This window comes from Papio anubis, chromosome 10, assembly GCF_008728515.1.
Source record: "Papio anubis isolate 15944 chromosome 10, Panubis1.0, whole genome shotgun sequence".
Taxonomy (NCBI): domain Eukaryota; kingdom Metazoa; phylum Chordata; class Mammalia; order Primates; family Cercopithecidae; genus Papio; species Papio anubis.
This window is the reverse complement of record NC_044985.1, coordinates 101,606,072-101,629,130: the sequence shown is the minus strand read 5'-3', so window position 1 is coordinate 101,629,130 and position 23,059 is coordinate 101,606,072. Positions and strand designations below refer to the sequence as shown.

Genomic DNA, 23,059 nt, shown 5'->3' with positions numbered 1-23,059 from the left:
TTCCTCCCAGGGGTGCAGGCTCGGGAGAAGCAGCCTGCAGAGCCCCCAGCCCCTCTGCGGAGGCGGGCGGCCAGTGATGGACAGTATGAGAACCAGTCTCCAGAAGCCACATCCCCTCGTAGCCCTGGGGTTCGCTCCCCTGTCCAGTGTGTCTCCCCCGAGCTGGCTCTTACCATCGCTCTCAATCCTGGAGGGCGGCCCAAAGAGGTGAGTCCTTAAGCTGTATCTTGGGGCCACAGAGGCTAGTGGTGCCCACTTCAAATCTCCAGAAACCTGATGGGCAACTTGGCGCTGATGTCAGTATACTCAGTGATCTGTACCCCCTGCGTCCTCACCCAAACTCTCTTCTCTGACGTGTGGAATCTGGGGCCCATTTCCTTCCTTAAATAGTTTTATGTCCCCACTTCTTGCATTAATGTTGAGATTGAAGTTTCTTTTTTGATTCCTAGAGAGTACCTTAATAAGGTGGTAAGAATCCTGGGGATGGTATAGGTGAATACAATTTCAAAACTCCAAACTAGATCCTGGAGAGGGGAAAAATTATTTTTGAACCCTTTGCAGTTATAAGGTTTTTCTCAGGAGCTTTAATTTTCATTCCAAAAGGTTTGCATTTCTAAGACATTTCAGTAGTTGAAGGCAGTGAGTCTCAAACTACAGCATGAGTAAACCAAAAGGGAGTTTGTTAAAACTGTAGCTTCCCAAATCCTCCTCCAGAGATTCCAGGGTAGTAGATCTGGATGGGACCCGGGAATCTGCATTCTAAATGTGTGCCCTGGAAGATTCAGATGTAGGTGGTCCACGGGCCACATTGAGGGAGCGAGTGTACTGGCCTATAAAAGCCAGGCTAATGAGTCATTCTGGATAGAAGGGGCTTGTGGATATCTTTTCTCTCCTGCCTCTGGCAGGACCTGTCTCCTGCCCTGAGCACCAGTGAGGAGCCAGTCTGACGAGGGGATTCGGGGGCTGATTAACTCACTGTCCTCATACCCCAGGTCATCTGAAGGGGAAACTTCTCCTTCTCATGGTTTCCCTCTTTTTCTGCCCGTATTCTTCCACAGCCCCATTTGCACAGCTACAAGGAGGCCTTCGAGGAGATGGAGGGAACCTCCCCGAGCAGCCCACCACCGAGTGGGGGTAAGAATTCCCTGTGAAGCTCGTCTTCCCTGTGTCCCCTTCTGCCCCTCAGCTCAACCCTGCCTGTGGGAGTGCCCCAGGCCTGAGGGTTGGAGGTGACAGTGCCCCAGGTGGGGCCAGAACGTGCTGCTCCTCACCCCCATGGCCCCTTCTCTTCCATTGCTCATGGCCATTGTCTTCTCCATCGTCCACACTCACACATCTAAGGGTGCAGCTGCCCCAGTTTTAGGGTCCAGACTGAGTGACCGTGGGACTCTGGGCTCCCACATTACAGAGTTTTCTTACTTGTTTAGAGTCTTGTTACCGTCCACACTCAAAAGACCCCACCATCTTAGCGTGACTCCTTGTGACTTGACTTTGGCTTTGTTTCTGACCTCCATTTCTGCCAGTATCCAGACACCTCTTCCATTACAGGCAACCTATTTAGCTTCTACCAAGGGGAGAGGGACCCAGGACCCTCAGGCTGACAGAGCCCCCAGCTTATCCATCCTTGGCCTCCAGGCAGAGGCATTTAGCCCCCAGCCCCTATACACTTACTGGGGAGGCAGATCCCCAAAGGACAGAGACACGTCCACCTAAAGCCAAGACCCAAATGAGCCGAGGCATGGGGCAGTGTTCCTTTTTATAGAAGAGACATGAAGAGGAACTGGAGGAGGTGGTTGTGGGGAAGGAAGTGATGGATTAATACCAGGCCGCGAGGGACTCAGTGTACTCAGGAGAGGCCTGGGTCAGCACAAGAAGGAGACACTGGTGCTGTTCAGGGATCAGGTTGGCTGGGCCTGGCCCAAGCTATCCACTGGCAGTGGCGAGAGGAGGGAGAACTGGAGCTGGCTGTACATTCCCCTGGGGGCTGGCTGTCCTGTACTGGAAAGGAATGTGGCAATGTACGTGGCCCATGTGCCAGCAGAACTTGTGTTGGCTGCCATCTTGGGCATGAGGAGGCTGAAGGTGTGACTGATTGGCGGCCCCTGGAAGCTGTGGCTCTCCCTTGAGCAGTACTGTCCAATGGAAATATAATATGAGCACATTTATAATAAAATTTCTCTAGTAGTCACATTAAAAAACATAACAGGAAACTGGCTAAATTAATTTTAATGACATTTTTGTTGAATCCAAAATATCCTTTCAATAGGCAAATAAGTCAATAAAAATATTGAGCTATTTTACAATCTCTTATAAAATGTAAGAAGAAACTGGTGAAATTCATTTTACTATGTTTTATTTAACCCCAGTCTAGAATATTAGCATTTCAACATATAATCAATGTGAAAAAGAACGGGATGTTTTGTGTTCTTTTTCATACTCAGTCTTTAAAACCCGGTGTGTGTTTCACACTTATGGCATATCTCCGTTCACTCTAGTCACTCTGTAAGTTCTCTGCGGCCATGTGTAGCTTGTGGCTGCTGTGCTGGACAGGGTGAACCTAGAGCAGGTGACGCGAGAGTCAACGCTGCAGCCTCTTGTGGCCGCGGGGAGCCTCTCTCCCAGGCCTTCACTTTCCAAGCTGACATCTGCTTCCATTCACTGTTAGCCCTAAATGGCCAGGGAAAGGGCATCACCCTGCCTGGGGTGGGAGCCACCTGGGCTGTGCTAGAACTGGGTTTTGCCGCCTTCTCTCCCTCCTCTTGGCCAGCCATGGGTGCCTTGGCGAGAAGAAGTCAGAGGTTCCACAGACACACAGGGTTAGGGAGAGAAGACCGAAGGCAGAGAAACGTGTGGAATTTTTCTCTCAGGAAGCAAAAGGCTTGCCTGGCTTTAGTGTCGCCCACTCATCTGCCTCAGCAGAAGGGCCCACTTGCCCAGGAACCGGGGGAATGAGGAATTCAGGAGCTGGAGGTGAACAAGGGAGGAACCAAGAGAGAGTTCCTGCCCTGTCTGGTCCTCTCGTCTCGTTCACCTCCTCGTGGGCGCACCTGTGCCTCCGCTGCACCAGTTGGTTAAACATGCACATACCTGTGGGCTGGGGCTGCTTCGTGATTATTCCACGAACAACTGTCTCTGAGGCCAGGTGTATTATTTCATAATTAATTTCATTCAATCGCCATTGGTTTGACAAACATTAATAAGCGTTTGATAGGTATCTATGAGCAAGACACCATGATAGGGAAGAGGGGGTGTGGCAGTGGTAGAAACAGAATCTGTGTGTATGCATCTATGTGTGTGTGTGTGTGTGTGTGTGTATGTAAAGACAGAGGGAGGATAGACAGAGACGTGAGGCCTAGACCTATCCCATAACTGGAGGTGTATGTTTGTACCCATTTGTCCCCTATGCTGTGTTTGTCCTTTGGACATCCAAGGACAGAGTGAGGGTGAAGGGCAGGGGTGGGCCACCCATCCGGACCCCTGTGATGTCTTCCTGTTCGCATGTGCATGTGGGTGTTCACCTGCACGAATGAGTTATGTATGTTGCTTGCATGGAGAGAGAGTGTATTTTTTCGTTATTCTAAGATTCCTGTAGGTCTCACTGTCTTTTGGGGAAAGCAGCAGGGGCAGGGAGGGTCATGGAGCTTTTGCTGCTGGTGGTTCCTGGGCATCTGAGGGCCATGGCTAATCTGTTGAGGCCATTCGGCAGGCAGAGTGTCCTTGGGGCTGTGGTCTCTGCAGGCTCCCAATGTCGCTGATAGGAGACACAGAGTTCATTTTTTAACTCCTTCTCAGAGCTGTGTCAGGAGACATGGCAGCTGCCACCCAGGTATCTCGTGACTGGGCATAACAGCCACCCTGCAGATCAGCTCCGAATCTGGCCGGGTTCTTGGCCAATGGGAAAAAGCCAGCAGCCCTTTCTGACCTTGCGTGTTACATGACACTTGTAACCCAGATGCGTGGCCTGGGAGGAGCCCAGGCTTTGCATAGGGAGTAGGTGCTCTTGGCCACAGACTGCATCCTTCTCCTCCTTCCAGGACACTGAGGTTTAGGGGGACAGAGCCCCACATTGAGAAGTTCTCTCCTCCTGGGCTTTTCAAGGGACATGCTTGGCCAAGGGCTGGCCTGAGGTCTCAGGATTGGCATAGCCCTGGCCCATTATCTCCTTCTGTCTCTGTCCTTTACAGGGTGTGCCATCCTGAGGCCCAATTTTCTTCTGTTCTCTTCTGAATCCATCCAAGTGCATGTTTTAAATGGACTCTGTGTGTGTGTGTGTGTGTGTGTGTGCGCGCGCGCGCACGCACGTTGGGTGGGGAGGAAGAGGGATGAGAGATTATTATAGAGAATGTCAGAGACAGTTGCAGAAGCCTGCATGTGTGTTATAAGCCATTGCAAAGTAAAGGGACTGCACCGAGAAGCTAAGGGCCTAGGGGTGGAAATGGTTCTCTCAAGTTTGGGGCCAAAGCCAGGACAAGGTTGCCATTTCCTGAATCTTTCCCTCTATCCTTTAAACTGCTCAAACGTGGAGAAATGCAGACAGGAAAGGGCAGTGGAGCCAAAGCGCTGGGCTTCAGGGTGGTTCCTCGGCACCATCTCTGGTCCCACAGCCTTCACATGCCTGGTGCGTCTGCCTTCCTGCCCACCTCTCACTCCCTGTGTCTCCCCTCTTCTTCCTGGCACAGTGCGGTCCCCCCCGGGTCTGGCCAAGACACCCCTGTCTGCTCTGGGCCTGAAACCCCACAACCCAGCAGACATCCTGTTGCACCCCACAGGAGGTGAGTTGGGAAGAGGGAAGATGGGGAGGGGGGCCAGGGGGAGGAGGACTCCTGTGGTTCTGGACAGAAACCCGGGCCTCAGAATCCGGTCAGCAGCCGGCTTTGTGCCCATGCTGAGGTCAGGCCTGGGTGAGGACTCTCTCTGTAGGGTTGGCGGGTGACAGATTTCCTTGCAGCCTTCCTGCCTGTTGACTTGTGGAGTTGGCACAACTTCCATCCTCCTCTAGCTTGGGGCTTTGGAGGCCTGGTCTCAGTTTCCTTGGTGTTGTGGAGATCTCTGCTGGAAGCCACACATTCGAGGTGTTCAGGCCCTTGAGTACATGCACATGGGCGCACACACATGCACACATGGGTACACACACATACACACACACTCACACACAGTCAGAGAAGCATGCCCCTGCTGCTCTGTGCCAGGGCCTCTGCTGGCAGCCCAGCTGGCTCTGCTCTGAGCATCCACGAGGCATGACAGGCATTCACCTGGCATCCACGAGGCATCACTTGGCATTCAGAGTGGTCTCTTGGTCTGCCTCTTCAGGCCCACAGAACCCTACCACAGAAACCCATTACTGGCAGTAGTCATCACTGGCTGCCATCTCCTTGACCCCCTTGCCCCCAGCCCAGGTCTTCTCCTGCCTTTCCAAGACCTGCCACCTCCGGGCTTCTGACTCTCTCCGGCCTGTGCTCATCCCCCATCCCCATTCCCGATGCTGGCTGCATCTTACCCTGCTGCTGAGGAGAGCACCCCAAGCTCTGAGGAAGGAAGGAGGATGGTTGCCTGGCCTCCCTGGGGTCAAACAGCCGGTCCTGTTGGCACGGTAGAGGGCAGGGCCCTGGGCCTGTCTGGCAGAAGGTGCTCCTCTGAGCAGACACCACCCCAGGTTCACACCTCTGACCTCCTCCTCCCATTTCCCAGCTCCTCTCCTTCCTATGGTGGAGGGAGACAGGGCTCCCTGGGCCCTTGGTGGCCATGTGGGGCCACTGAACTCAGAAAGCTGCTCCCTGGGCTCTGGTTTTAGGGCTGGGTGGGGGCTCCTGGGGTCAACTTTACTTTTTTCCTTAGTTACCAGAAGATGCATCCAGCCAGGTAGGTGGGCAGTGGCATGCATTTGTGACCCACGAAGCTACACAGCTGGGCACAGCCTCCCACTCAGAGTGTCAGCATGGCCAGGGACACTGAGCCACGGGGGGTCAGTAGAAGGGGGCTAGCGGCTGCCTCTCACCAGCCAGCACACTCCTGCTTGACACTCGGCCCACAGAGCCCTGGGCACGGGGGTTGTGAGGGGCTCGGGCTCCTGAGAGTCAGGAGCTCAACTATGCCGTGGAGCCTTGGGGTCCTGCGCAGGGTGGGCCTCGGCCTTCCCCTTGGAGCCCTTCTGTGGACAGCGCAAATTGGCCCTGGCCTCACCCCAGCTTTCCCACCTCCCTTTTCTCCACAGATTCTCTTTCTCAAGAAATAATCCCTGTTAATATCTTTCTCTCTTTTTCCTTTTTTGCTCTTCCTCATCTTCACCACCTGCCCTTCTTTCCTGCCTCTCCTTCCTCCCATCTCTCTTCTCATCTTCCCTCAGAGGAAGATGAGGGGAAGGTGGTGGTCAGGCTCTCAGAAGGTAAGTGGCATTTGCTGTGGCTTCCTGCTCTCTGGGTCTGGAAATGGCTTTTCATGCAGGGCTTGAAGAGGCTGGCTGGAGGCAGCTCTCTTTCTTCACTAGAACTCAGGTGACCAGGTACATGGCCTTCCTGTCCCTCAACGCTTGGTGATGAGATATCACCCTGGGCACCTCCTGAGTCCTGATGGGGGAGCTTGTAGCTGCCAGGCACAGGCGCAGTCAGTGTCTGGGGGCTCCTGCAATGTCACCTTGCTGACCCAAACGCTCCTCTTGCACCTTCCTCTCCCAGCACCATTTGCGCCAGCCTGCCTGGTGTGCAGCCACTCACAGGGGTAGACAGGGAGGGACTCAGATCCCCTTTTCCAGGGCGTGCTCCACAGGCATTTCTCAGAGCAGAGATTCTCCACCTTGGCACCACTGACAGTTTGGCCTGAATGACTCCTTTTTTTTTTCTGAGATGGAGTTTCGCTCTTGTTGCCTAGGCTGGAGTGCACCGGCACAATCTTGGCTCACTGCAACCTCTGCCTCCCGGGTTCAAGCAATTCTCCCACTTCAGCCCCCTGAGTAGCTGGGATTACAGGCATGCACCACCATGGCCAGCAATTTTTTTTAATTTTTTAAAAATTTTTAGTAGAGACAGGGTTTCACCATGTTGGCCAGGCTGGTCTTGAACTCTTGACCTCAGATGATCCACCCACCTTGGCCTCCCAAAGTGCAGGGATTACAGGCGTGAGCCACTGTGCCCGGCCCTGAATGAGTCTTTGTTGTGGATGCTGCCCTGTGCACTGTGGGAGGATTAGCAGTGTCCCTGGATTCTACCTGCTAGATGCCAGTAGCTCTCACTCAGTCATGACAATCGAAAATGTCTCCAGCATTGCCAGTGTCCCCTGGGGGGATAATTCTCCTGGTTCAGAGACCCCATCTTAGAGCCATGATTTGCCCTCTGGAAGCCCTGCCTGGTTTCCTATCAACACTGAAAGTACCAGGTCTGTCTTTCGGGAATCTCAGACAACTTTGGGTATTTCAGGAAATCTATGGACCCCCTGTGTATATAATAACGCATTGGGATTCCCATGCAAGTAATTCTGAAAAGCAGTTTCAAGGAGCTGGCATGTCTATGGGTCCCAGATGAACCCCTGATTTAAATGAGCCCTGCACTGGGCACCAGGGAAGCAGAGAGGGGGTGTAATCAGGTGGGAGGCCTTGGACTCACTAGGAGCAGAACTCGAGTGAGGACTGAAACCAGCAGGTGAAACAAAGTAGGTGCCAACCTGGGCGGGAGACCAGCATCTGGTTCTGGGCACTGGCATCCCCATCTCTACCAGGAAGATGGGGCAAGGTGGGTGCTGTGATCGCTTCCAGTTCTGACGGGTTAGGTGTTCTGACTTCCCACCTGGGCCCTGGGCCGGTTGGCTGGTTTTCTCAGGCCTATTTCCCACTTTCCTTTGTACACACCACCTTGATTTTCCACCCCCTAAGCGGGCATGGCCTGTGCCCCTCTAAATCTGCTGTCACCCAGCTAGGATGGTTGGAGTTTCCCAGAAGACTTTGCCCTCTCCTAACCAGCTGGGGTTTGGGCAACAGCATCAGGCTGCGTGGGGGGCTGCAGAACAGGGCAGCTTCCAGAGACAGAGTAGGTGGGCCACAGCATGCATCCCTCTGCTGAGAACGGCCCCTCCTTGCTCCCCTGCAGCCTCATACCTGGGGAAAGGGCTTTCTCCCAAGCTGGAGGCTGACCGCTGCTCCTGGCAGGGCAGGAGCTGGGAGAGAGAAACTGGCATTAGCTGGAGCTCAGAGCCAACGTTCCTGTGCTTCAGATGCCGGACCATGCAATAGGCTGTCAGCTCTCCTCGAAGCTGGTTGACTTAGACCCGTGGTATCCCAAACACTGTCCAGTGGAAAGGACCATGGGGTGGACTATCCAGCAAGCTGGCAGGGCCTGGTGATTGTCTCTCACTTTGGGGTGACTTCAGGGGCATGGGCCTCGATAGAACAGAACTATCTGCCAACTGCACCTCCTGAATGACTCTCATCTTACAGGGCCCCAAGTGCTCTGGCCAGAGCCACAGAGTTTGGAGGGGAAGGTGCTTAGGGGTTAACTCAGCCACACCCATTGTTGTCACAGATATGCAGCTGACATCAGCACTGTGGGTGGTGTTGGGGGATCTGCCCAAGGTCACAGTTAGGAGGTAATGTAGCCAGACTGGAGTTATTGGTCTCCTGTCTCTTCCTCAAGTGGCTGTTTCAAAGCTCTTCTCAGGCCTGCAGGCACCGTGCCCTGGGATTCCAGTGTGGGAGTTGGAATTGCTGCCCATGGTCTGGGGAGTGGAGTGGGGAAGGGGCAGGGAGCGAAGCTGTGGGCAGCCAGTTCCTTATTTCCTGACTCATGTGCCATAGCCCGGGTCAGACTAAAGCTCATTCTTTGCTGACCCTCTGAGGCTCCGCTTGATTTCCCTGCTGATACTTTGATGGGAAATTCAGAAAAAAATGCCCGTGAGGCAAAAATGGCCAGAGGCAGGATTATTCAGCTGGGGGAGAAGAAGAATTTGAGGGATGTCTGCTATGTCCCGGGCGCTGTGCGAAACACTTTACATTCATTCATTCTTTCATTCATTGCTTCATTTATTCTTAATATTTTGTGCACTGACTGTGTGCCAGGCTTTGGGAATATAAGGATGCATAAGGCAGCTGGTGAGGAGAGTGATGCCAACAGACATTTCAATATTAGGCAAAAGTGCTGAGCCGGGGTAGGAATAGGATGGCATGGGGGCTGGGAGGAGGGGGCATGTGGCCCAGTCTAAAAGGTTTGGAATTCTAACTTTTGAGCTCCTAGATCTGGGACCTGGGGGTTTCCATATTCCCTTCTTTCTCTTTCACCCACATGTCTTAATCTAACTTAGAGTGGGTGTGCCCCTTCTCTCCAAGCAAAGAGCCTCTTTGAGGAGACAGAAAATGTGCTTCAGGGTGTGGACGAGGAGCTGACAGTGCCAGACTGGAGGAGCCCAAGTCACCCTGTGCTGCAGCTGCTCTCCACCGCCAGCAGTCACTTGGCAGGGTTTGGGCTCCTGGAATGTTCTACATGAAGTACCCTCCCTGTCCCCACCTCTCCCGCCCTGCCCAACTCCCTGTAGCCTCTGATGCAGCTGCTCCAGGATTGGAGGAAAGGAGGAAAACAGCAGGAGAGGTGGTGCGAGTGAGGAGTGGAGGAAGGCAGGGATGGGCGGCTAAGAGCAGTGGTTCTGAACACCGGGCCTGGGATTGGCAAGAAAGAATTAGGAGGAACTTTCCTGTCTCTTCTCACCTGATCCTAGCCGGGCAGGTGGGTATCCTCATTCCCACTTTGCAGATGAGGAAACTGAGTCCCAGAAAGTCTCTAGTAAGTGCACGGGTGGTGGGTGAGGAGAGAGCTTGCAAGTAGAAGTATATTGTCCTGGGGTGGGAGAGAGAGAAAGAGCCAGGGAATAGACAGAAAAAGGAAGCATTTTCAATGTGGAAATCTGCATCTGAAAACTTGGGAAAACTGATGTTTAGCCCTGAAGATGGGTTTTAAACAGTTCTGGAGATGAACTCAGGAAATCAAATAACTTCTCAAAGGTCCTTCCTGCTCTGGGTTCATGAGTAGAGATTGTATGGAAGGGCTTCGTTCATCTCCACCCCATGGTGTGGGACTGGAAGGGCAGGTAGGGGTGGCAGTCGGAGGGCAGACCAGCTGACCAAGGAAGAGGATGTGCTGGGAAGGAGAAAGGAGGTGGGGGCCCGGTGAGGGCAGGGCCAGGTGGGGCTGGGTCTGAGTGGCCTTGGCTAGGTTGGCCACCCAAGGCACAAGGGCTGTTTCCAACATTGTGGTGGGAATGGATGCAGCTGCTTCTCCCTGGGCGAGCCATCCTGTTCCCCAAGTTCAGACTCCCAGTGTCTTGAGAACTGCTCTGGTGTTCTGCAGTTTAGGAGCTGAAGGGGCCAATGGGACTGTTGCCTAAAGAACTTGGCCATCCTATCGAGCCATCTCAGGGTTCTAATACACTGTCCCATGGGCCCTCCATGCAATCTTACCCGCAGACTCCAGGCTGCAGCTCAGGTGCCTGCGTTTAGACTACAGGATGGAGTTGTGCAGCCCACTTTATCTCAGTTTTACAGTTGCTAGAAGGGGTACCTGTACTTCCTTAAAGGGGTGGGGCGTAGGGCAATGGGAATTGCTTACCTAATGTGTGGGTCAAGGGCATGGCGGGAAACTGATGGTTCATTCCAGTGGAACAACCTAGGACAGTTGATGGACTCTTAAAAGGTCTGGGCAGAGCAGTGAGGGATGGTAAAGCACCCCGAGTGCTCCCTATCAGGAGCAGGGAGCCATCATCCCAGGCTTTCAGGAACCAGGAGGGAGCTGGAGGGCAGGGCCGCTGACTGGAGTGTGGCTAGAGGGAGATGGGGAGGGGATGTAGCCACTGGCACCTTGCTCTTCTGTCTCCCTCCCTCTCATCCCCTGCCAGTCCCTCCTTACTAGCCAGAGGCCAAAGCTATCCTGAGCCAGAGAGTAAGGGGGTCTGGATGACATAGTAACTAGAAGTCAGCCTCCAGAAACGCAGATCAGGGTAGAGAGCGGATCAGGAGTGATGTCAGTGGATTGGAGAAGAGCACAGACCTTCACAGTATCATTCACATAGGTTTCAACTTGAACTTTAGGGAGTGAGAAAAATGGATGTGGCCTCTGAGATCTTACTATGTGTCTCTGGATGGGGCTGGAGGGTAAGTGTCGTGCTTCTGTGACTTTGTGGAGCACATGCAGATTGAGGGCCTGCTGTGTGCCAGGTGCTGTGTGAGGGCTCAGCACACAGATCAGCTAGGCAGGCTCTGGGAGCCCACGGGCAGCCAAAGAGTGGCTTTGTCTCCCTGGCTGGGAGAGAAGGGGTTCCGAGAGCCGTGGAGACCCGGGCGAAGCCATGCTGAGTGCCTGGAAGGGTCTGGGAAGAGTTTTCAGAGAGTGACCTAGGGTGGCAAGAGACGGGAGGGGACAGTGGACTCTGACCTTGGGTGTCATTTGCATGGCTGTGGGTGAGACTCCCTCTGATGATCTCTTCTCCCAAGCTGGATTACCAGTTGCTCGAGACTAAAGCACTCACTGAAACTATTGGCTCCCCAACTTGCAGAGGATTGCATGTGCAGTGGGTAAGGGCAGGTCGGGGCCAGACTGCCTGGGTTCCTCGGCCGACTCTGCCCCTTGCCAGCTGTGACCTGGGCAAGGTACTTACACCCCCTGAATCCTACTTTTCCTGTATAATTGTTTGCTCTTTTTATCATTAGGAATAACCCTGTCGAGTTGGCTCTGCTCTGGCTGATGGGCTGGAGTGCTGAATAGAGCCAGCTCTGGGTGTCCTGTGAGCCTATGGGCCCTGTCTAGGTCACCCAGAGCCAGCTTGTGAGTCTGGAGATTCTGGTGCTAGTGTTCACTGCCACTAATTATCCATATGTCCTGGGCACATGGCTCCACCTCTCTGGGCTGAGGAGACAGGTTAGATCAGGGGTCAGCACACCGTGGTAGCTGGTCAGATCCCACCCACTGACTATTTTGGAAAAAAAAGTTTGATTGCGACCCAGCCATGCCCATTCACTGTCCTATTGTCTATGTAAGCTCTCACACCACAAGAGCAGAGTTGTGTAGTTGCAACAGTGACAGCCTGACCCACCAGCCTAAGATGTTTACTATTAAGTCTTTACAAAAAAGTGTACTGGGCCTGCTCAGGGGATCTCTGCATTGTCTCGTAGTTCCAGCAGAGCCTCATGCTTGGGTGGCACAGAATCCATGCCTTTGGTGTGAATTGGCCTGGGCCTTCTGTGAGGGGAGTGGGTGGCCTGGGCTGGTTGAGGGAGGCTTTCGAGGAGGTCTTGCTGGCACTGCCTACATGGATTCCAGCTTTGGGTGCTGAGGTGCCTGGATCTGCATCACCCTGTGCCTGGTACCTAGAATAGACCACCCGTGCCTGTCTCTTCACAGACAAACTACCCCAGCCTTGTCCACTGTCATTGCTGTCGAGTGGAGGGGGCTCTGTGTGGGGACAAAAGGCAGATGGGTAGGCTGTGGCTGGAGCTGTGTGCAGACTCCATTGCAGCCTCTGGGATCTGCTCTGTAAAGCCTCCTGTGCTGAGGGACCGTTCTTTTCCGGTGTCCAGAGAGGCCGCTGGCCTGGGTGTAGGATGTCAGACCTGGGGGCCACCCCAGAAGCCACTCCGTGGAGGCTGTGCCCCTAGGCAGCAAGGCTGGAAACGCCCCGCTAGCACCCTGGTGACTAGGCTCCTTCCAAATGAAGGTTTTCTTTGGGCTAAGGGGAAGAAGGTTGCATTTCAGCCAGCTGGACCCCAGGCTTGTCACCCATAAGGGACCTGGAGGAGGGGGCTCTTCTCCAACTCTTACCATCACTGTCTTGGCCAGCGGGGGCTGCAGGGGCCTGGCCTCCTGAGGGCTGCACAGACTCTGGTTCTTCAGTTTCTCAGGCTGATTTCAGTGGATGACTTAGTTGTGGGCGGTATGGCTCTGTACTCAGGCCAGGTTCCTCCTGGGTGAGACAGGGACAGGGCGGGGTGTGGAGGTGGTAGGAATGACATCCCTCCCCGACCATGGCCTGGGGTAAATAAAAGTGTTCTGCTGCTTCTTCCTTTTTCAAATGGAATTCGTTTAGGAGCTAGCCTCAGAGGCCCTAGAGGAGTCGGGCAGGTGCTGGTCTGGGAGTCGGGCCATCTGGGACCTAGTCATTTCCCTTGCCAGGCCTCAGCATCCTCATCTGTAAAGTGGCCTTTTCTAGCATGTGTCCCCCACCCCCTCCTCTTAGGCCGTTTTGAACACCAGGTAGGGCCGTGTATAATGAGGTCCTCTGTAAACTGCTTGGTGCTACAGGAATGCCCGAGGTGGGCGATGGAATGTTGAGTTCCGCCTGGGAATGGGGTTCCCTGACGCTAGTCTCTAGAGGAATGCTGAGTGTGTCGGGCGGAGAGGCCTGGGTGTGTCTTGGCATCGAAGGGGCTGGTGAGTCCACAGCAGCCCCGCAGGGCAAGTCTCACCAATGCAGGCCTGTTGCTAGGTGGCTAAAGCTGTTTCTGGATTCTGGGTAGGGGGTGGAGCTCACATGAACTCTGGCACTGTCCTGGGATACAGGCAAGGCAGGGATGGACCTCTGGGCCCGCTGTAGGGCCTCAGACTCTAGTGGCACCAGGAGAACCTGGAAGGGCCTGGGTGCTGAGCAAGATCATTGAAGAAAGAGAGCAGCCAAAGAAGGTGCCAGCTGTGGACAGACTCTTAGTTCTTGGAGGGAAGAGTCTCTGATGACCATATTCTGAGGCGGAGCCTGGGATCCGTTTCAGAGCCCCCTCCTCTGAGCAAGGCCCTGGTGAAAGGTCACTGCAGGGCAGGGTGGGTCTGGGCAGGCGGGAGCCTTTCCTGTCCTTTGGGGGCTATTCCTATGTTCCCAGGCAGGAGTCTGGGAGGCTGTGTTCCAGGGGAGGTTGGGTGGGCCCTGCACTGCACCCCTGTGGATCTGTGCTCAGAGTCTCTTTCCCCTTGCCCCTTCCAGAGCCCCGGAGCTATGTGGAGTCTGTGGCACGGACAGCTGTGGCTGGGCCCCGAGCTCAGGACTCTGAGCCCAAGAGCTTTAGCGCTCCAGCCGCCCAGGCCTATGGCCACGAGACACCCCTGAGGAACGGGACCCTGGGTGGATCCTTTGTGTCCCCCAGTCCCCTCTCCACCAGCAGCCCCATCCTTAGTGCTGACAGGTAAGCTGGGAAGGGGCAGTGGGTGGGGGATGAGAATCCAGGCCTGGGACTGGGACGGGATGGGTGAGGCCTCCTGGATCTGTTGCCTGTGGCATGGACAGGCAGAAATCATACCCAGATGGTGGCACCTTGCAAACCACTTCATCAAGGTGCATTGGGGGCACATGTCCTGCGTGCCGAATCCTGTGGGGAGCCCAGTGACCTATAATTCCCAGGCCTCATTCAATTCCGCCCATCCAAAACTGTGCTGGAAGGAGTGAGGCTTACCACGGTGAATGCCGCAAAGTCCTTCTCCAAGTTGAAAATCTACCAACAGTAATGACTTATATCGTGGGCTCATCCTAGGTACCAGGCACTTTTGCTATGTGCTTTATGCAGTTATTTAATCCTCGCAGCAATCCTAGGAGGTAAGCACTGTTATTGTTCCTACTTTTCAGACGAGGAAACTGAGGCATAAAGGTGCAGTAGCTTGCTCAAGGTCCCGCAGCTAAGCAGTGGCATAAATCGGATTCAGGTGGAAGCGTGTGGTTCCAGAGCCCACATCTCTGTCCTCTGCCCCAGACCTGCGTCATGGCGCCCTCCCTGCACACGATGAGAGTCAGATGGGCCCAAAGCCCACACATGAGTAAAGGGCTTGGAGCTCAGAACAAGGGGCCATTATTTCTGGCTAGGGATGCAGGGAGGATTTCTGAGGGCTGGAGGCATTTGTGGAGGGTCCAGAGGAACTAGCGGGATGTTGAAAGATGAAGAAAGAGAGAGAGGGCATTCCAGAAGGACAGCCCAGCAGGGACAGAGGACTGGGCTGTGGCCATGTTGGGAGTGTGATGCTGAGGGCATGTGGCCTGCTATTAGGGGGTGCCTCGGTGGATGGACGACTGGCGTTCATATTTCTGATTGCATCATGCAGAGATGAAAGCCCAGAGTTGGGTGGACAGTCCCTGCTGACAGACTCAGTGGAGGGGTGCGGCAAGGAGCTGCTTGACTGGGGCAGTGGGGGTGAAGGTGGAGGGGACACAGAGATGGGATGACAACATAAGAAAGGAGGGTTGCGATCAGCTCAGGCGAGGCATCGAGTGCCAGGCAAAGGAGGAGGATCCAGGAGGTGTTGCCCCCCAGGAGGGGAGACTCTGCCCTGACCATCCCTTCTTCACTGTGCCCACTGCCCTCCCTAGCCTGGGATGTCACAGGGCCTGCAAATTCCCCTGCCAGGCCCAGTGGGTCCAGTTTGCTGCACTGTCTACATTGGCTCCATGCTGAGCCTCCCCTGCAAGCGGGGGTACCATGGGAAAACTAGGGGAGCAGATGAGTGGAGGCAGCTGTCTTCTGGATTCTAAGCCAAGCATTCCCCCTCCCCAGCCTCTTAACAGGCAGCAGGCTGCGTTGCTCAGGAGGCCTGACTCCGGCAGAGGGTTGCATTTCCTGTTTTAAAGGAAAGGGGATTTTCCTAAGTTGCCCCAGCCACCCGTTGTTGGTGCTCAGTGAGCCCTGGCATTAGCAAGCTGTTCATTGTTTCTCACTCAAATCCCTCCTGCTGAAGTGTTGGCCCTTTCCAGGAAGCTAGCCTTTCTCCCCTAGGATTAACCTCCCAGAACTCCATTTTAGTGTCTCCTTCTCTCGCCCTGCTCAGCCTGGCTCTGTCTCCCACTCCTCCGAATCCAGTTTATTCTGGATTATACCAGGAGGTGGCCTTCTGCTCTGGCGCCTTCTGGGATGCAAAGTAGACTTTGCCCTAGCCTGGCCCCTGACCTTCTCCTTACTCCTGGCTCTTGTCTGGCCCAAGAGCACACTCCCGACCAAAACCTCACATCACCCCGTGAACCTAAGCTTATCCAACCTGGCCCAGGGACGGCCAGCCCACCACAAGATCCTTCCAGCCTGCAGCTCCAGGTTTTGGCCCATTGGCTAAGTAAGGACCCCTCCCCATGGGGAGTTCCCGGTGCACGGCCTACCTGCTACCTCCCCACAGCTACTAGTTTATGCAAAGCCTCCGTCTACCTTTGTTTCTCTCACCATAGATGGATAGAAATTTGGGTCTAGAAGGAGTCAGGGTCAGCTAATCCAGCCCTGTCATGTTCCACGTGGAAAAACTTCAACAAGCAAAAAAACTCACTGGCCATCACATTGTGCTGCTGTGCTCTCATATGTCACTCCATGCGGACCTAGACTTAACTGTACAAGGGAACTTTTGATTGTGGCAATTACCCCAGGTATAGTCTCCTCTGAACTGAATTGTTTCAGAGTCAGAATTGGTAGTGACCTCTCAGCTCATCTCATCTAACCTCCCAATGCAGGAAATTCCTTCTACAACATTCAGGCCAGTAAGTCTGTCAGCCTCTGCTTAAATGCTCCTAATGACAGGAGCCTCATTACCATGCAAGACAGCTTTCTCCATTGGTGGCCACATCCCCAGTGGCTGGAGAGCAGACCTTATAATGACCTGAAATCCCCTGATGTGAAGCTTTCCCCTATGATTCCTTGTCTTTGCTTTTTTGGAGCCATCCAGGAGTGAAAGCCCCAGTCTAGCACTCTCAGTCAATGTTTAAGGATGATGACATCACACTTGAGGAAACTGAGTCAAGGCAGGGCTACCCCCAGTAGGAACAGGAGCCAGGAAACTCCACTGGGAATCTGTGTGATGCTGGAGGCTCTATCATGACAGCCACCTCCAGTTTCGATAGGAGAGGGCTCTTCACTTTGACGTGGCTCAGGAGTGAGCATGGTGCAGTGGGGAAGACATGGGCTTGGGAATCAGACACAGCTAAGTTGAAACCCTGGTCTTTTATAAGCAGTGTGGTCCTAAGCCTACTGCTTAACCTCCCTGAGCCTCAGTTTCTTCCCCTGATGGTTCTGTAAGGTAACGTATAAAACTCTGACGTTCTGCCGCACTGCCAGTGGGCCCATTCTTCCTGTTGTTTGTGGTTGGAGGGAGGGCAGAGAGCACGCTGTAAATCCACCCTTCATTCAGTTCTGTCCGCTGACATCGCAACCCTCCATCTCTCTGCAGCACTTCAGTGGGGAGTTTCCCATCCGGAGAGAGCAGTGACCAGGGTCCCCGGACGCCCACCCAGCCTTTGTTGGAGTCTGGCTTCCGCTCCGGCAGCCTGGGACAGCCCAGCCCGTCTGCCCAGAGAAACTACCAGAGCTCTTCTCCTCTCCCGACTGTAGGCAGTAGCTACAGCAGCCCCGACTACTCACTTCAGCAATTCAGCTCGTCTCCAGAAAGCCAGGCCCGAGCTCAGTTCAGTGTGGCTGGCGTCCACACGGTGCCTGGGAGCCCTCAGGCGCGTCACAGAACAGTGGGCACCAACACTCCCCCTAGCCCTGGCTTCGGCCGGCGGGCCATCAACCCCAGCATGGCTGCCCCCAGCAGTCCCAGTTTGAGCCATCGCCAGGTGATGGGTCCACCAGGCACTGGCTTCCATGGTAGCACGGTCTCCAGCCCCCAGAGCAGTGCAGCGACCACCCCGGGGAGCCCCAGCCTGGGTCGGCACCCAACAGGGGCCTACCAGGTTTCTGGCCTCCACAACAATGTGGCCACCACCCCGGGGAGTCCCAGCCTGGGCCGGCACCCTGGGGCTCACCAAGGCAACCTGGCCTCCGGTCTCCATGGCAATGCAATAGCCAGCCCTGGAAGCCCCAGCCTGGGCCGTCACCTGGGAGGGTCTGGATCTGTGGTTCCTGGCAGCCCCTGCTTGGACCGGCATGTGGCCTATGGTGGCTACTCTACCCCCGAGGATCGGAGACCCACAGTGTCCCGGCAGAGCAGTGCCTCTGGCTACCAGGCTCCTTCCACGCCCTCCTTCCCTGTCTCCCCTGCCTACTACCCTGGCCTGAGCAGCCCTGCCACCTCCCCGTCGCCGGACTCAGCAGCCTTCCGGCAAGGGAGCCCAACACCGGCCTTGCCAGAGAAGCGAAGGATGTCGGTGGGAGACCGGGCAGGCAGCCTCCCCAACTATGCCACCATCAACGGGAAGGTGTCTTCGCCTGTCGCCAGCGGCATGTCCAGTCCCAGCGGGGGCAGCACTGTCTCCTTCTCCCACACTCTGCCCGACTTCTCCAAGTACTCCATGCCAGGTGAGCCTCTCCACTTCCATTTTCACCTCTCCTGCTGATGAAGTATGTACAAGAGTGAAATATCTGTCCCAGTGAATGTTCTGACATTCCCTTGGCAGGTGAGCCTGGGTGAATCACTGATTTCTGGGACTTAGTTTATCTGTATAAGGAGAGTTGGAGGTGTCCTCCCCATAAGTGTGCTGTGGTTGTGGATGCTGAGATGAGGATGTGGATACAGATGAGGATGATAAAAAGAATAACGATGAATAGTATTACGGTTATGATTATCATCATCCTCATAGCCATTACCACTTGCTGGGCACATGCTGTGTGCCAGGCTCTGAGCTAAGTACTGTCTCATTTAAGCTTCTTGGCCACTTGGTCAAGTAGGTATTAATATTATTAACCCCAGTTTACAAGCTGAGGCTTAGAGGCTCTGTCACTTGTCTAGTATCATACAGTCAAGAAATGGCAGAGCCAGGCTTCCAATCCAGGCCACGCCACCCCAAAACTAATGGTCTTCAAGCATCATTAGAGTTATCTTTATCATGTGTCCGTATCTTGGGGGGGTCATCATTATTTAGCATGACCTTGAAAACCTGCCTTCCAAACCTGGATCTCCATACCTTTGCCACCCCCGCAGTGGCCACATCACTCCTCATAGACCCAACTTCATCGAAGCCCATGCAGGTTTGTGCAGTGAATTCTTCACCCATCGCCAGGACTTGCCACCTTTGCCTCTACTTAGATAGCTCATTGTCTAAACACAAAGGCCAGCCTCTAACTTGACTGTGTGCACCGTGGCCCTGAATGTTTGAGGCAGATTTAGAATGTTTTGGGCCGCCTCAGATGGGCCCCAGCTGCCTAGATTCTCCCGGTATCACTCTCAGGTCCTGCCCTGAGCCTGCCAAGCCAGGACACCTAGAATGACCCTGCACCCCCTGTTTCCTGCCGCCCCCTGGGGACATCTGGTTCCCAGCCCCTCTCCTTGAAGGATGCAAAACGTCTAGTAGCTGGGACACTTCCTGTTTCCCACCATCTTCCCTGCTTAAAATAGCCTCTGGAGTCAACACAGGAAGGCATGTGGGACTGCAGCCTCCTCTGACAGCTCATTAAACAGGCCATGGCAGCAGTGGGGCCTGGGGCTTCGGACGGAGAAAGGCAGCCTGAAGCAGTTGCACGGCCCAGCTGCCTAACCCAGAGACCTTCAGCACACAGCTGCCAGAAAAGGGAGCTGACCTCTCCCCTCACGATCGCTGGAAGACAGATCCCAGAAGCATAAGGGAGTGTAAATCATAGGTTGAAATTGACTTAGCACTGGAGACACAACTTGTGTCTCCTGATCTGCTCTCTTAACTTTACAGTGTCTTTCATGCCAGCTGCTGTCTCTGAAGACAGGAGAGGAAAAATGTGGAATCCTCATCTTTTTCTATTTCCCTTCCCTTTTTTTTGGTTTTCTTTGGTGCCAAAAGCTGAAGGAAGAGGTTGAGAGTGAGGGCCACACATCCTGATGCTTAGACAGGAAGATACAGTTTAGCTGGTCCTAAACTGGCTGCTAGGGCCTCTTACCAAGGCCACCATCTGTGTGACTTGGGCAAGTCACTTCTCGTCTCTGAATTTCTCCTTATATGTAAAATTAGGCAGTTGGACTCTGTCCTGTCTGAGCTCCCTCCAGAATCTCATGTTCTACGACAAATTTGCAAGGTCTGCAAAGAGTCTGGGCATGGGTGTGTGTGGGCATTGTTGTCTGCCTGAGAAGTGGGGTGCCCGACATGCAGTAGATGGCCTCTAGATTCTAGGCCAGCTATCACCTGTTTAATCCAAAGAGAAGTGAGTTTTTTTTGTACTTTGTGATGCAGAACATAGGCTTTCCCTGTAGAAAGTGAGGAGGGGCCTGGGGAACAGGGGGCAGAAATGGATCTTTCTGCCCTTATCTTCATAGTGGGTATGCTGAAGTTGAGAAACTGAGCCTGTGGAGGAAGGTTCTAGAAGCAAGCGTTTTAGCCCGTGGGAGAAAAGCCGCAGGAAGGGTTTAGTCACAGTCTTCTAGGGAAAGGGGGACATGGGGTGGAGGAAGGCTTTCGGTGGGCTCTGCGAGAATGCAGTGCCAGGCCCTCCACCAGGAGGTGGCTCAGCCACCCAGAGGGCGGCCAGGGGATAGGGGATGGATGAGGAGGCCGAAGGTCCCTTCCACTGTGTGTTCGAGGACATCAGCTTTTGATGTCAGTTTCCTGGGGCTGCCATAACAAAGGACCGTGTGCTTAGTGGCTTAAAAATGACAGAAACGTGTTCTCTCACAGTTCTGGAGGCTAGAAGTCCAAAATCAAGGTGTTGGCAATGTTAGCTCCTTCCTGATGTTCCGGGGGAGAATCTGTCCCAGACCTCTCTCCCAGTTTCTTGTGGCCGCCAGCATCCTTGGTGTCCCTTGGCATGTAGATGCATCACCCCAGTATCTGCCTGCACCTTCCATGGTGCTCTCCCCTGTGTGTATCTCTGTCTACTCTCCTTGTAAGGACACCAGGCCTACAGGCATACTGGATTAAGGCTCACCCTAATCCTGTGTGACCTCATCTTAATTTGTCTACATCTGCAAAGACCCTATATCCAAATAAGGTCAAATTCACAAGCACTGGGGTCAAGACTTTGATGTATGTTTTGGGCGAACACAATTTAACCCATAACACTTTCTTCCCTTCTCCTGCTTTAGACAACAGCCCGGAGACACGGGCTAAAGTGAAGTTTGTCCAGGACACTTCTAAGTATTGGTACAAGCCTGAGATCTCCAGGGAGCAGGGTGAGTGCTGGGCTCTGTGGTCCATCAGAGGTCATAGCTGGCTGAGGCCTCCTGTGTCTTCCCTGGGCAAGGAACAGAGGCAAATTTAGTCCTCTTTGTAGCAGGGGGTCATCACAGAGGGGGCTGGGGTTGAAGTTAGACAGTAGGAAGCACTTCCCTCAGTGAAGTGTGGGAACACAGAAGCAGTGGTTGTAGACAGTTCTTGGAAGGGTTCTTAAAAACAGCAAAGCCTTGGTTTTCCTGGGCAAAGTAAAAGGTCTGCCAAGATAACATGAAACCGTAGCTCTCTGTCTGCCTGATGTGGGAGGTTTTTGCATTTTACAGAGAGAGAGAGAACAAAGTGGGGAATGTGGGAATGATTCTCAGGGGAAGCCTGTCTGGGTGTGGGACAGGGGTCAGCAACGGCAACCCGTAGGTCAAATCTGGATGCTGCCTGCTTTTGTAAATGAAGTTTTATTGGGGCGCACCCACACCTGCTGGCTTGCATCCTCTCTGTGCTGGTGTCCTGCTGCAGTGGCAGAGTGGAGTAGTTGTAGCAGAGGCTGCATGGCCTGCAAAGCGTGAAATATTTACTCTCTGGCCATTTACAGAGGAAGTTTGTCAGCTGGGTGTGGTGGGGCACACTTGTCATCCCAGCATTTCAGGAGGCCAAGGCAGGGGGATCACTTGAGGCCAGGAATTCAAGACCAGCCAGGGCAACATAGTGAGATCCTGAATCTACAAAACAAAAAAAAAGAAAATTATCCAGGCAAAATGGCACATGCTGAACAGTGGCCTGTGGTCCCAGCTACTGGAGAGGCTGAGGTGGGAGGATCCCCTGAGCCCAGGAGGTCGAGGCTGCAGTGAGCCATGATTGTGCCTGCATGCCAGGCTGAGTGACAGTGAGGCCCGGTCTTACAAAAACAAAAAACCCAACAGAATAAGTTTGCCAACTGGAGTACAGGAAGACCCTTAGGACTAGTTAAATTCTAACTTCAAAGAACGTTGTCTCACCTAAGAAAAAACAAAGGTCGGTAGGCTCAGTGAGACTTAAGTAAAACTAGTGCCACCAATGTCTTGCTTCCTCCCCTCTCCTTGTCCCTTCCCCATGCAGCCATCGCACTCCTGAAGGACCAGGAGCCCGGGGCCTTCATCATCCGTGACAGTCACTCCTTCCGAGGCGCCTACGGGCTGGCCATGAAGGTGTCTTCGCCACCTCCAACCATCATGCAGCAGAATAAAAAAGGTAACCTCATCTCCCAGAGCGGGGCTCAGGACAAGGTGAGCTTTATAGTTGCTAAACCTGGAGGTGCTGGAGGGACCCAGGGTGCTGCGCAGGACCCTAACTCCCATCAGACTCTTCGGAAGAGGGTGTCTTGGGCTTGGCGATGGTTGGGGTCAAAGATGGGGAAAGCAGGAGATTGGGTGCCTGCCATGTGTTTCCTGCGGGGTGGGAGAGCAGCAGAGGGCGCTGCAGTCCGTGGGGCTCCAGTCACATTCTCTCTTCGGCCATTTCTCCCATCTTGGCCCTGCGTACTGCGGAAGTTTTGAAGCAGTCTTGGGAGGTGGTGGGAGGAAGCCATGGGAAGGGACTGAGCCTCATTTCTTTCTCTTTGTCCCAGGAGACATGACCCATGAGCTGGTCAGGCATTTTCTGATAGAGACCGGCCCCAGAGGAGTCAAGCTCAAGGGTTGCCCCAATGAGCCAAACTTCGGTGAGCTGTCCCTGCTGCCCCCGTCTCTACAGTCTGGCCTGAGTCTTGGCCCTGTCCTGGGTTCCTCCAAGTTCTTTCTGACAGGCTCTGCCAGCCACCCTTGTCGTGAATTCAGCGGAGAAAATGAATGGAGGCTTGTCTCCCTCTGCAGTGCAGCTCCTAATTCTGCCAAACTGCATTCTGTATTTGTCCTGCCCAGCTGGGACTTGTTCTCATTATAACTGGAGTAACAATAGTAAAATCAGCTGCCTTAATTGACCACCTACCGTGTGAATGTCACTGTCCCAGCACCTTCTATCACGTCTGGCCTCACAGCTCTCCTGTTTGATAGGGGTCATCCTCCCTAATAGGGAGGAATTGACACATGAAAAAAATGAGAGT

The 23,059-nt window shown here is 54.0% G+C and overlaps 1 protein-coding gene across 17 annotated transcripts in view; it reads left to right on the top strand.

The window, feature by feature from the left end:
• Window positions 1-23,059, top strand: part of TNS1 (tensin 1) — a 205,649-nt gene that overhangs the window by 167,485 nt on the left and 15,105 nt on the right. For 9 of the 17 annotated variants that reach the window (XM_021923974.2, XM_031651506.1, XM_031651509.1 and 6 more), the window contains 10 exons: window positions 11-207; window positions 1,059-1,134; window positions 4,680-4,772; window positions 5,836-5,859; window positions 6,344-6,382; window positions 13,939-14,137; window positions 17,142-18,211; window positions 20,898-20,984; window positions 22,078-22,209; window positions 22,586-22,678. In XM_021923974.2, the coding sequence (XP_021779666.2) occupies window positions 11-207; window positions 1,059-1,134; window positions 4,680-4,772; window positions 5,836-5,859; window positions 6,344-6,382; window positions 13,939-14,137; window positions 17,142-18,211; window positions 20,898-20,984; window positions 22,078-22,209; window positions 22,586-22,678 (2,010 nt within the window). Of the gene's footprint in view, window positions 1-10; window positions 208-1,058; window positions 1,135-4,679; window positions 4,773-5,835; window positions 5,860-6,343; window positions 6,383-13,938; window positions 14,138-17,141; window positions 18,212-20,897; window positions 20,985-22,077; window positions 22,210-22,583; window positions 22,679-23,059 lie in introns of those variants that run through there. The other 8 variants (XM_031651505.1, XM_031651508.1, XM_021923979.2 and 5 more) reach the window with 6 other exon arrangements.